This window comes from Agelaius phoeniceus, chromosome 12 (genome assembly GCF_051311805.1).
Source record: "Agelaius phoeniceus isolate bAgePho1 chromosome 12, bAgePho1.hap1, whole genome shotgun sequence".
Classification (NCBI taxonomy): Eukaryota; Metazoa; Chordata; class Aves; order Passeriformes; family Icteridae; genus Agelaius; species Agelaius phoeniceus.
This window is the reverse complement of record NC_135276.1, coordinates 15,956,667-15,969,678: the sequence shown is the minus strand read 5'-3', so window position 1 is coordinate 15,969,678 and position 13,012 is coordinate 15,956,667. Positions and strand designations below refer to the sequence as shown.

Sequence of the window (13,012 nt, the reverse complement as noted above, 5' to 3'; positions counted from 1 at the left end):
CCTGGCTTAGAGCAGCAAGAACACACAGGAGGCTCCAAGGGCACCCAGGATTGAGTGCAGCTAAAGGAAGCAATGAAGTGGAGCAAACGCTCTCCAGTCCTGCAAAAGCAGCTCAGGGAACCCCTGGGAGGAACGAGCAGAGCCCAGGCCGAGAAACACCCCCCGGGCAAAAAGCAAAAACCATCCTTGGGAAAAGCAAACCACGGCGTCCCCTTTGGCTGAGGGTCGTGAAGAACGGAGATGTTTGAGAGGCGTCCCTGCCTACAGCCCAGGCGTTGGGTGAACGCGGTACCGACCCCAGGGCACCGGGCACGGTTTGGAGCGGGCTCGGCTCCGGCAGCTCGGCGGAGCGAGGGAGGGCAGAGGCCGGAGCCGCGGTTGCCGTGGCAGCGCTCCCGCAACGCCGTCCCCGTCACCGGGAAGTGCATCCGGGGCCGCCCCAAGTGGTTCCTCGGTGACGGCGGCGGCGCGGCGCGGGGGATCCGCCGTGTCCTGGCAGAGCGGCGGCCGCGGCGCGGCCCTGCCCGCCCGGCCCCGGCATGTTCAAGAACACCTTCCAGAGCGGCTTCCTCTCCGTGCTCTACAGCATCGGCAGCAAACCGCTCCAGATCTGGGACAAGAAGGTGAGGCGGCGGCCTCGGCCAGCGCCGCGGCCCGGGGAGCGGCGGAGCCTCCCGGGGCAGGCCCGGGGCCGCCGGAACCCCCGGGCCGCTCCGGACACCTGTGGGGCCGCTCGGTCCCCGCCGGGCCGGAGCTGCGGCGGCCGGGTTACCGGGACCCCGGGACCGGGGTAGCGGGATCTCTCGGGTACTGGTTACCGGCACGGCCCCGGGGCCGGTACCGGGCCCCTGGGGTGTTTCTGAGGGGAATGTGTTATTATGAGCCTTTTCTCCCTTTGCCGGGCAGAGGAGCCCGCCCGGCACCAGGAGCTGCAGCGCTGTGGGGCAGCTGCAGGAGGGGCCAGCAGCGGCCCTAGGCTGCGGCATGCCCGGGGCCCTGTGGGGCCGAGGTGGGGTCTCCTGGTGCGTGACCCACCTTCAGACAGGCTCTCCAGAGACATTCAGAAGTGGGCTGCGTGGCGGCTTGTGGGTGTAGGAGAAGTTGGGAACGTCTCATCACTTTGTTTCTCCCTCCTGTCAGTTTTTAGAGTGGTTTTGCTCAGGGCCCTGTGCCTTCTCCAGGCTATCTCTCATCAAGGAGCCGTCCTCGGGATGTTTGGAGATGTTGAGCTGTGCTGCTTCCCCCATCACAAACCATCCATGGTTTAGTGATTCTGCAAAATACTTGTTGTGACTTCTGAGACCAAGGCTACAACCTGTATTTGGTTGCTTGTGCGTGAGCCTTAGCTGAGTTGTTTTGTGGTTTCAGCAGAAACAAAAGCCTTCACAGCAGTTCAGACTGTGCTGTGATGTTTGACCTGAGTGGGCTTGTGTGAGCATCTACAAGTTGTGAGGAAGCAACAGGAAGCACAGACCTATCCTGTTGGACATGGGTGGGTACCCATGTAGCTCTGTGAAGAGCTGGGATGCCACACACTGCCCGTGTGCATGTGTCTGTGTCTTGCACAAATATTTGTGACTTTGAAAAAGGATCTACAGCTTATTTGGATGGTGCAAGGACAGGACACATTAAAGACTCTTAGACTAGGGGTGTGCTGTCAGACTGGATAAGCCATAAGCAGGCTGTGCTGACTCTGCTTGAAGGTGGAGGTTGGACTGGAGACCTCTGGAGGCACCTTCCCATGTGAATTGTCCTGTGCAGGGTGATGCTGTTATGATTGTGTGGCCCATGAGTGGGAGCAGGAGCTCTGCTTGCAGGATGGATGTCAGCAGTGGTCCTTTCAGCTGCAATTGCCTTGCAGTAGTCTCTCTTGCATGAAGCATGGCCAGCCTGGGTGTGCTTGTTGTGAGGATTGCCATGCTCTCTTCAGCAGTGCATGGAATGCCCCTGTCGTTTTGGTGAGAACTGGAAACAGTATTTGACATTCTCCTGTGTCCTGGGTACATGCCTGAGATTACTGGGTTCATAGCTGTCCTAATGTAGACTTTCATATCTTCGCAAAAAGAACCAGCAGGCTGTGATTTCTACTTTTTGTAGATCTCAGGGAATATCTCAAGCTTTTGTGACGTGGGGAAAACCCATATATTTTTTGGCCTTAGTAGGACGTGCACTGCTTGTGCTGGTAGAGAGTGTGTGTGGGTGGGTGTGCCTGAGTGTGTGAGCCCTTCCCCAGAGGCAGTCAGCCATGCCCAGCAGTACAAACCAAGTTCCCTTGGTGACCAGTGGCCGGCTGGTGGCTCCCCTGTATTGCTTGTCCTTTTTTTACCCCTTACTGCACTCAAGTTTGACTCTCACTCTTTTATGTTTGTTTATTTGGGCGTCTGATATGAGGTTGAGTCCCTTGTGTTCACTGCAGCATATTTTGATAGATGAGAGTCTTGCACTCAGTCTATGTGCAGCATGCTGGGCTGTAAACTCTTGCTGGCACTCTGGGGAAGTGATCAAATCCTTGGAAACAGCAAGGTCCAGGAGAGTAGGAGCCAGGTGAATGTAGATGGGTCCTCCTGGGGTCTTAGTCCTTCTCCTAATGGAGCTGTGTGTGCCTCTTTTTCCCCTCTCAAGTGACGTCTGTGCTGTCTGTCCCACTTCTGTTCCAGGTGCGCAATGGCCACATCAAACGAATCACGGACAATGACATTCAGTCACTGGTGCTGGAGATTGAAGGAACAAATGTCAGGTAGGAGAAGCCTCTTCTGCTGTTCTGGGGGAGCAGGACTCTGCCCTGAAGCAGAGTGAAAGATGGCAGTGCCCAGCAGACATCATCTTCAAACTACAGCAGTGTGATGGCAATGTCTTTGTCAATAAATGGAAGAATCTGGCTCATATCACTGATACTCCCCCTGTGGCAGTGTGCTGTGCCTTTCCCTGGATGTGCTTGTAGAGCTCTCATTCTTATCCTCACTGGGGCTAAGGGATAAAAAATAAAATCCCATTATTCTTCCATCACTTGAAGGGGAAAAAAGGCGGTATTTAATACCCAGCCTCAGTCAGCACTGCCAGTTACTGAAAAAGCAGCACTGTCTGCTGTCTCTCCTATTGTCTTGGGCCTGTTTTCCTCACGTGACAGCTGCTCTCCCTACAGCAGGAAGATCAGAGGGAGATTTATGAGAGGAGTTGCTTGTGGAGCTTCTCTTAGCAACCTCATCTCCATGGCCCCGGGAGACAGACGCCAGCTCCATGAGCGGGCTCAGAGTCTCCAAGGCTTCTCCAGGGGTGATTCAGAGCAGGGCGCTCCTTATAAGGGCAGTGGAGTCTCCTCTCCTGCAGACACACTGAGGCAATGCTTCTCTTCCTCCAAGAAGTGTTGATACAAAACTTGCCAGGCGTGACGTGTGCTTCTAGGGCTCACAACCTCTGTTTTCCCAGCCATATAGAGCACACAGGGCCTCTGCCATGATCTGGAGGGCTCTACCTGTTCAGTCAAGGGTAGGAGGAGGTTGTGTTAAGAAACAGTGCTGACATGGCCTTGAAACTGGGGAGGTGAAGCTGTCCAGGAAGGTGTTTCATGCCCTGGGTGAGAAAAGTGCAATTTGAGATGCATTCTTTGTGCCTTTTATCTTTTTCTGCCTGCAGCTACCTCTGAAACTCCCCCTCCTGTTACAGGAAGCCCTGGTTGTTGCTGAGATCTTATGATCACAGTTACCCATTTCTGCCTGTCCTCCAAGGCTGCACTGGGCCAAGGGAGAGACTTGGGTTACCTCAGGCTGTGCACTTTGTGCCGTGTGAGATCCTAAAGTGTTTTTCTCTCACCTCTCAGTACCACGTACATCACGTGCCCTGCTGACCCAAAGAAGACCCTGGGCATCAAACTACCTTTCCTAGTGATGATCATCAAGAACCTGAAAAAATACTTCACTTTTGAAGTGCAGGTGAGGAGTGTGCAGTGGGGAGGCCCCTCCAGGGACCACTGAGGAAGGCGCCAGAGAGCCTGCAGTCTTGTGTTGGAACTTGTCCCAGGCAGTGAGTGATCCCCAAAACAGTTTTGCTTTCTTGGCCATGTGGTGTGTCAGGTCTTCTGGTATGGGGGCATCAGTCAGCTGACAAACACATTGTTGCTATTCCTGAAAATGGGTCTGTTTCCTGTGTTAAAATTACTTCTGCCGTGGAACGGAGGGGTGGGGAGTAGAGAGCCCTCTTGGAGTCGGGTAGCGCTGTCCTGGGGGCCTGGTGCCGGGGTGAGCAGCCCTGCCCTCCCTGCCCAGGTGCTGGATGACAAGAACGTCCGTCGGCGTTTCCGGGCGAGCAACTACCAGAGCACGACTCGGGTGAAGCCCTTCATCTGCACCATGCCCATGCGGCTGGACGACGGCTGGAACCAGATCCAGTTCAACCTGTCCGACTTCACGCGCCGCGCCTACGGCACCAACTACATCGAGACCCTGAGAGTGCAGGTGAGGAGCTGCCCTGGGAAACCAAGGGCTGCTCATGTTCCTGCTGCCTGGGACAGCAGGATGGGAATCTGCCTTTAGCCCTCTGGGGTTCCTTTGCAGAGCACTCTGGAAGGTGGGCAAAGGCCTGACTGAGGCCTCACCTAACTTGCTTAGGCTGGGATGAAGGAGACCTTTCCCTCTTGTTTCTCTGGCTGTGCGTTGGTTAGGGTGAAAGTTGCAGTTCCCTGTGGCATGCCATGAAAGCTGGGTATTGCCTCACTGTCCAGATAGGCTGGACAGTGACTGGCTGAATGGGAACGTGGATGGGAAAGCCCCACGATGTACAGACCATTCGTACCCCTGGTCAAGCTTGTTTCCGGGTGGTAGTGGAGTTACCCTGCTTTCACTGAGTCCCTTGTAACAGAGCTGATGCAGGGTTTGTTCCTGCTGAGGACATTGAACTTGTTCCATATGCTAGGGAGTCATGTTCAGTGGTGTGTGTTATTTTGAGGAATGTCTGTGTGTGGAGCGTGCCTGTTCCTTGGTGTGAGGGGAGTGCTGCAGTTCCTTGCAGGATTGCCCTGAGGTGCAAGCAGTCAGCTGAGAGTTGTCTGCCTTCTCACATACTCACGAGGGGGACCAGAGCAACTACTTTGCTGCCAGCTGATAGTGGAGGCAGCACAGGCTGGACAGGCTCATTCCTGACCTCAGGGAGGCCCTGAAGTGGGCGTGTTAAAAATGCAGCAGGCTGAGGCTGTGAGTGTTCTGGCAAGTGCTGATACCAGCCAAGCAGAGGTCGGTTCACAGCAAAGAATCCCCTTAGCAACTAAGACAGTTGGCAGAGATACCAGAGCTTGGCCAAATCTTTTGAGTGTTCATACCTGGAGACAGGAATGCAAATGCAAAGCAGAGGGCACAGACCAACATTTTGCTGATGCCCTGTCAGATTCAAAAAAGCAAGAGAGTGAGATAGATTTCCAGCTGCTGAGCCAAAGAATCCATGTTGCAGCATGACACCAAAGCTGGCTGTGGAAAGAGCACGTGGAAAATGGACTGACTCTTTGTTTTGACTCCCAGATCCACGCCAACTGTCGCATCCGACGGGTGTATTTCTCTGACCGGCTGTACTCAGAGGATGAGCTCCCAGCCGAGTTCAAGCTGTATCTGCCTGTCCAGAACAAGGCCAAGGTGAGCTAGATGTGGGAAGGAGGGTGGGAGAACAGTGAGCCAGACTAGCATTCCTCTGCCTCCTCCTGCTGCCTTCGCAACACGGAGTTTCTTCTGGCAGCAGAGCTCTTGCCAGCTTTGGCCTCCGGCCAGGGAGCACCCTCTCTGTTGCCAGGGTGAGCAGTCTGTCTGGGGTGCTTTGTTGTGTAGCTTTCCTGCCAAAACACATGGAAATTGTCATTCCCATCTAGGAGCAGGGTGAGCTGTTCAGCTGCTCTCCATGTCCTCCCTGATTGTGTTGAAGGACTCTGGGCAGTTGCAGCCTCCCGGCATCTCTCCAGAGCTTTCATCCATGACTCAGCTCAGCAACTTTGCTCTTCAGAGCAGCTGCAGCTCCACATTTGTCTTCCAGGAGAGATTCTGTTTGTGTCCCTCTAGCCCAAAATGAGTCCCCTCGGATCTTTACCCTGCCCAGTACCAGACAGTGGTGCCATGAGGGGGGAAGGAGACACCATGGCTGCCCTCAGGAGGAGATGCCATGCTATGCTCCTGCAGCAATGGGAGAGGAGTGAACATGCTGGCATACTCAGAGATCTTGAGCAACATGCAGCAATTTTGAGGCTTGTGAGGAAACACCTTCTTTGCCAGGGCCAGCCTGTCCCAATGCAGACACTTCTTTTAGCAAAGAAGATTCCTGGGCAAAGTTTCAAGCTGCTGAGGGAGGATATTGGGGGCTGATGGTAGTGGGAGGTAGAAGGCAGTGTTAACTGTAGGTAACACCTCTGGGGAACCTGTCACTGCCTCCTGGGCTGTAGCAGCCTCACAGATGTGTCTGGGGAGTGCTTGGAGCCCTCCCAGTACTGTTGTCTTGTGCTGCCAAGTCTTGTAAGTGTCTCCTTTCTTCTCCCTGCTCTGTCCAGCAATAACATCACGTTGGGAAGAGATGTTGGCGTGCAAATTGTACAGAGTCAGAGTTTTCCTGGCTGTTCCTAAAGTGCTGAGCCTAAACTCTGCAGGTGGCCTGGTACCCAGTCTTGTCTTGCTCAAAGTGGCCACTGTGCCTCCAAAGAAGGGATTCAGCAGGAATTGTGGAGTGTATCCATCCATCATCACAATTCAAGTGTATCCTCTTGAAGTTAGCAATTTTATTTTTTATTTCCTTGTTTCCATCTCTTATATATGCTCTAAATATGGATGTAATACTTGTTCTTGAAAATTAAACATTTGGCTCTGTAAATCTGCTTCTGTCTTCTTCCTCCTTTGATGGATCCCTAACTTTTTAGTGCTTCAGAAAGTGCCAGAGAATTTCTTTGAGAACCCAAATGTTAGAATTTGCCTCTGAACTTGACTTTGATCAGCACCCTCACTGTTTAAGGGATAGCACAGACACAACCAGCAGCAATCTGATGAGAGGAAAATTAGTGAGGTTTCCACAGAGAATACAGAAACTGTCTCCAATCCATGAAGTTTGTGGTACTATGACAAAAACTCATGCTGTTCATGAAAATGGATTTTTCATTCCCTCTTTCCTTGAAGCCATTTTCCCCAGCAGTGACCAATTAGGCTTACCTGCCTGTTAGGGCACAGTTTTGTTGGCTGTGTAGTTACCAACTCACTCCAGCTCTCAGCCAAGCCTTCAGCAGCACAAGGCACACAATAGCCTCCCAGCTGCCAGATTGTCCCTTCCCCAGGGATCAAAGGGGAGGTGCAGCACAACAGGAGCGGAAATCTTTTCCTGTGCTGGAGCTGCCCTTCCCTGCCTCAAACCAATCTGCCTTTGTTGTAGAAAGGCTTGTGAAGGGGAGGCCAGAGACTCCATCAGTGAGGGGGTGAGTCTGGGAGTAGATGATGCCTTTCCTGCCCGGGGCCAAGCCCCCATCAGGTCTTGGGAGGGGGCAGGTCCCAAAGGCTGGCACTGATCCTTCCCTGGGCTGTGCAGTGGATGGGGAGGATTTCACTTCTGTTACTGCTCTGTAGAACAAAGCTGCTCTCTCCCAGGAGGAGGAGAGCCTGCTGGGGGACATCTTAGATTGCCTCAGATTCTGGGTTTAATCCTGACCACTGAGACCCTGCCTGGTTTAAAGGTTTGGCATGTCTGTGCATCCTCTTTTTGCACCTCTGTGGCCTCTCCTGTAATGGAGCTGCTGGGCTTTGAACTGGAGGTGCTGCCACGTGGGGCTGGATTGCACCTGCAGAAGGCTTTCTGGAGAAGACCTTTGCAGTTCTTCTAGCAGCTGAACAGCTTGGTAGCTCTAAGGAGCCCAGCCAAGGAAGCCTACATGAGAAATCACCATCCATCTTGCATTGACATGTCAAGGCTTGGCTGGACTCGGTCTGTTCAGTGGAATCGCACTGGATCGTGTGCCAGGGGTTCACCTTAATGAAGTCCATGGTGAGGCTTTCTCCATGTTTGCAAAGCTTGTCAGAGCTGGGGGAGCTGCTGAGCAAATCCATCAGACTCCAGGAGGGTAAAATGTGCATCCTTTCCTGCAAGGCCTTGCTCAACACCATGTGTTTTTGGCAGTCTTTGGCAGCTGAACACTCAGCAGGAGCTGCTGCTGCCTTTCCCTGCCCTGCTGGAGCCTGTGCTGGAGTTTCCCCTGGTCCCTGAGGAGCTGAGCTCACCCTGAGTGACCAGCCCTAATGCACTGAGAGGGGCTGGGCTCCCCTGGGCCCTGAGCTGGCTGCCTCTGCAGAGATCAGATGGGCACTGCCGCCAATTCATGCCTGACCTCTAGGAGCTGTGCCAGCAGATTTGCTGGAATAAACTCCCAGCCACAAACCCTTACATCCATATGGACCTTATGTGTATTTTTAAGTACGAAACAAAATACTGAATCTTCCTGTTTACTTGTTGCACAAAGTGGAGCATCATCAGATACTGGCTCTTTCCTTTACAGCCAGATGCTTGGTGATTTACACAGTGCTTCCAAAATCTTTCTCTTCTAATCCCTCTCTCCCATCAAAACTTTAACCATCTCACAGAAGGTGGGTGAAGTTGGATGCTCTCCCTGTGGGAGAAGAGGATGCTGCTGGTGGGTGGGCCAGACTGTCAGCAGCCCTTTCCTAAATGTGCACAAGCAAAACTCCTGTGGTGGAGCACTCAGCTTCTCACTCCTTTGGTTATGGCTTTTGACATGGCTGGGATGCAACATCCTTTACATGGAAAGAGTGGAGGAATGCAGGAAGGAGGTGGGGGCAGAGGTGGGAGTCAGGGATGGCCACTGCCTGCCTGCTCCTGGGGCAGCCCCAGCTGGGTATGAGGGGTGGGCAGAGAGGAGTCACAGTTCACTGCAGGCAGCCTATGGAGAAAAGATCTTAAATATCTCCTCATTCACCTTTCTGTGGGTGGCCTGCTCCTTCCTCCATGCATAAGTCCTTGTTGCAGTTCATGTTTAGTGGGAGAGAAAAGAATCTTTGTGGGGAGCCCTGGTTTCAACCCCAGGCAGAGCAGGGGCCACCCACAGATCAGTTTTCCTTCTCTGCACCAGCTTTTCACCTTTGTCTTCCACTGGCTGGGGCAAGGTTCTGCACTTGGACACTTCAATCAGGACCTCAGTGCTGGGAGCTACTTTCTGCACGAAAGGCAAAGCTTCCCTTGGAAAGCTTGGGTGCTGAAATACGGTGAGTGCACAGGCTGCAGCTCCTTGGAGCAAGGGACGCACCCTGGGCTGGGCCAGCAGCAGCAGGAGCTGCTGAAGCAGCTGGCACTCCCTGTGGTGGGAGCCAAGGCTGGGACATCCCAAGGCTCCAGTGGCTCTGCCTGGGCAGGTGGCAGCTGCTGGCAGAGCAAGCAGGCAATGGGGTTTTCCTGGAAAGCTTTCTCAGTTTGCTCTGCTCCTGAGGCAGAAGAATCCTGTGTGAGCGTCCAGCCCAGCAGACATTGTCTGGCAGGACATGGACACAAGCTTCTGTCCCTGCCTGTGTTTGTCCCCTTGCACTTTGTCACTTTCCTATCAAGTGGGTCCTGGCAAAGAAGCACAAAGCTGTTATCACAGAGGGATAAGCAGGAATCAAAAAAATCTGGGCCAAACTCTGCTTCTTGTCCATTCTGCATCTCCCTGGATGTCTTGGGCCAAATGTTGTCATCTTTATAGAAGGATTACACCTCCAGGGCGACATTAATCCTTTGCAGCTGTTGTCTAATGTGGGGCAGGCAGTGCTGGAGGCAAGGGAAATATTTATTTTGAGTTTTACCACTGGCCACCGCCCAGGAAAAGCAAGTGACGGTACTGGGGACTTTGGCCACTGTGCATGCAGAGAGAGCTGATGTTCCTGCCCTGCCAGTGCCTGCAGGAGAGGGGTGAGAGCTTCACCTGGCAGGCTGCAAAATGGGACCACCCAAACACGATTTTTTGGGGTAAGGGAGCAATTGTGCACCCTGAGAGCTAACCTGGGTGCAGTGGGGGAAGCCTCAGAGCTGCTAGAAGTGAGATGATGGATACCAACCTGTGCTGAAGCAGAACTGCAGCCCATCTGCTTCACCATCCCTTCACATGTTGCCCCTGCAGCCCCAGGAATGACTTTCTGTGAGATGAGGGGTCCCAGCACCCCGGGCGCAGGCTGGGGGCTGCCCTGTGGGTGTGAGGGGAGGAGAGGGGCAGGAGCCACACACACCCGAGCCGAGCTCGGCGTGGTTGGTGGGTGCATCCCAGGGCAGCGGGGCTGTGCTGGCACCGACCCCTCCCGGGAGCCTCCGCCCTGCCCTGCGTGCAGCGAGCACAGGCAGCGGGTTCGGCCCCTCCCGGGCCCCGCGGCCCTTCCCTCCATCCCCAGCATTGTTTCCTCCGACCTTGAGCTGCCGGGTTGCTGCTTGCTGTATCCCAGCGCCGGTTCTTCCTCTGCACTGAGCCCGGCTTCCTCTGTGTTTTCCGGGTCCTTTCCTCAGCACTGAACAGGGGCTCGTGCCCTGGCTTGCAGAGGAAGAGGAGGATTCTCCTGCGATGCTGCCAGAAGGGCAGAGAGCCCCTGCCAGCCCCGGTCTCCCCCTCACGCCCACCCCAGCACAGCAGAGCCTGGAGGACTCTGAGCTCCCAGGGTCTTTTCCAGGTCAGGCTCTCCAACCTATTTTTGGGAAGCAGGGAGCTGCCAGGCTCCCTGGCAGTGGATCCTGGCAGGGCAGCCCGGTGCCTGCCAGGGCCAGGCTCAGCCAGGCTCGCACTCCCCATGCTCCCAACAGCCCTGTCCTTAGAGCAGGTGCCTGCTGCCCTCCTGGGCTCACACCCACGGCTGGCCAGAGGTGAGCTGACCCCACTGTGGGCGTGCAGAGCGGTGCAGGGGCCTCCGGCAGAGCCTGGGCGCCGCTGAAATGCTGGGCTTTATCTGCAGCAGGTCCCTCGCTGCTGTCCATGAGCGTTTCCAGATGGCCCCGGGCTCCTGGCACCAGCTCCGCTGCAGCATCCGGGGAAAAGCGGGAGGGGGTGGGAAGTGGTGTCCCAGCTCACCAAGCGTGGTGGCCTGGGCCTCTGCTCCCAGCATCCCTAATTCCCGCTGGGGAATTGTTCCCAGCTCCTGTCCCACTGTGAATCAGCAAGGAGGCTCCTCCCCTGCCATGGAAGGGATGCCATAAGCAGCTGGCCCTGGGCACCCTTGTGCAGCTCTGCCTTTCCCTGCAAGCCAGGCGTCTTTCCAGGTACCAGGCTTTGGGGTCCCAGCCCTGCACCCCGTCGAGCCCTCTGTACCCCCAGGAGAGAAGGGAAACACCTCTGTACCCCCAGGAGAGAAGGCTGCCGTGGGAAATGCAGCTGTTGTTGGAAATGCATCTGCCACAGAAGAGCATCCAGTGTGGGAAATGCATCTGCCGTGGGAAATGCATCTGCACTGGCCTCTGGAGGAGTCTCTGCAGGGGTGGAGAGAGTGAATCCCAGCCGTGCTTTCCTCCTGCCTCGCCTTTTGGCCAGGTTCATGGCTTTTGGCAGCTCCTGGTGCCTCTCTGGCCCCGGTTCAGCACAGGCTGGAGTGTCAGGCTGCCCCATGGCAGGGCTCCCAGCTCGGCAGAGCTGTGGGTCCTCCTTCAGCTCTGGGGAAGACCAACACGAGCACAAATCTGAGCAAAATGGTCAAAACCGAACTGAAAGAAGTTAAAAGCCAAGGAATGTGACCCAGCAAGGCTTGGCTGATGGAATACAACAGCCCTGAGCCACTTGGAGATCTTTTTCCACCCACTCCCCCCAGTTCCTCAGGGGTTTTCTGTTCCTGATTTTGACTTCTCACTTGGCTGCAGCGACGTGCTGAGTCTGAGCCAAACGTGTTTTCCAGGGAATCAGCTCATGGCTGGAAATCGCTGCCCAGTGTGGGTAGGGATGGAGGCTGGGGCAGGGGATGGTGACTCAGGCCACAGGGTTCCCCCCCAGCACCAGAAAAATGGGGTGAGAGCCAGCATCCATCCTTCCCTTTTACAGTAATTAGTGGCTGATGAGTAGCTGGGCAGCCCAGGGTAATTCAGTGCTGGGAAGTGGTTGTAGCAGTCGGGAACTGAGCCAGCAGCTCTGGGCCCTGGGGAGGGGGAAGGATGGGGGAAGCACAAAGTCTTCATATCCTCATCCATGAGCTGGGGGAACCCTCCCATCCACCCACCCGGGCTGGCAGGAGGGGATGAGGGCAAAGGAGCAGCTGGAGCACCAGGGCAAGGGGAGCAGGGCCTGAGTGCACCAAGACAGAGATGCCCAGGGCAGAGAGGCAGGGCACAGGTGCTGGCCCTGGTCCTGCTGCAGGGGAGGCTGGAGGAAGCAAAGATGCTGACTGGAGTCAATTCCCACCCCAGTTCCACAGGATCATCCCCACAGGGATGGGCCAGGTTCACACAACCCCCTTGCCCAGCACAGCCCAACCAGCCTCCCCACCAGGGCAGCACTGGTGCTGGGCCTCTGCTGCTCACCCCAAGGCTGCACCTGCAGAACAAACCTGGCTCCAGCTGCCACCCCTGTGATCATCACATCACCAGCTTCTGTGGTTTGGTTTTTCTTCCCGTTAATGTCTGAGCAACATTTTTCCCCAGATAAAGCCAGTTTCCTACCCCTGGAGTCTAATCTTTCCCACTCCCATGATTATTTCTCTGATCTCTGCAGCAGTCGTGACTCCTCTTGCCTTCCTCTGCCGGGACAGCAGTGGTGAGACAGGATATGGCCACCCCTTCCCCCCAGGAAACTCAGCAGGGCTGCGTGGGGACAGGGAGCTGGAGCACGCTGTGAAGTGGCTCCAGGAGGGTCCCCAGCTGCTCCCGGCCCCTGCATGGGGAAGGGAGGTGGCTGCCCAGGGCTGAAGAGCGGTGCTGGCTGGGGGAGAACAAGGCACCCTGTGTTCCCAGCCCTTGTCACTGCCGTGGGAGCTGCTGAAAGGCTGCTCTGTCCACTGCTGGGGGTGGGGGGGCTGCTTTAGCTGACCCCCCTCAAGTGGCAGCCCTGGGGCAGGGACTG

At 55.5% G+C, this 13,012-nt stretch overlaps 1 protein-coding gene across 2 annotated transcripts; it reads left to right on the top strand.

The window, feature by feature from the left end:
* Nucleotides 1-429: 429 nt before the first annotated feature.
* On the top strand, nucleotides 430-6,834 carry CFAP20 (cilia and flagella associated protein 20). Of its 2 annotated transcripts, XM_054640566.2 has the most exons (6): nucleotides 430-623; nucleotides 2,658-2,737; nucleotides 3,818-3,929; nucleotides 4,263-4,451; nucleotides 5,508-5,618; nucleotides 6,518-6,834. In XM_054640566.2, exons 1-6 carry the CDS (start codon nucleotides 540-542, stop codon nucleotides 6,521-6,523), a joined length of 582 nt encoding a protein of 193 aa, XP_054496541.1. In that variant the 5' UTR covers nucleotides 430-539; the 3' UTR covers nucleotides 6,524-6,834. The 2 variants fall into 2 exon arrangements, with proteins under 2 accessions (XP_054496541.1, XP_054496540.1); XM_054640565.2 differs by lacking the exon at nucleotides 6,518-6,834 and having other exon boundaries at nucleotides 5,508-5,627.
* The last annotated feature ends 6,178 nt before the right edge of the window (nucleotides 6,835-13,012 follow it).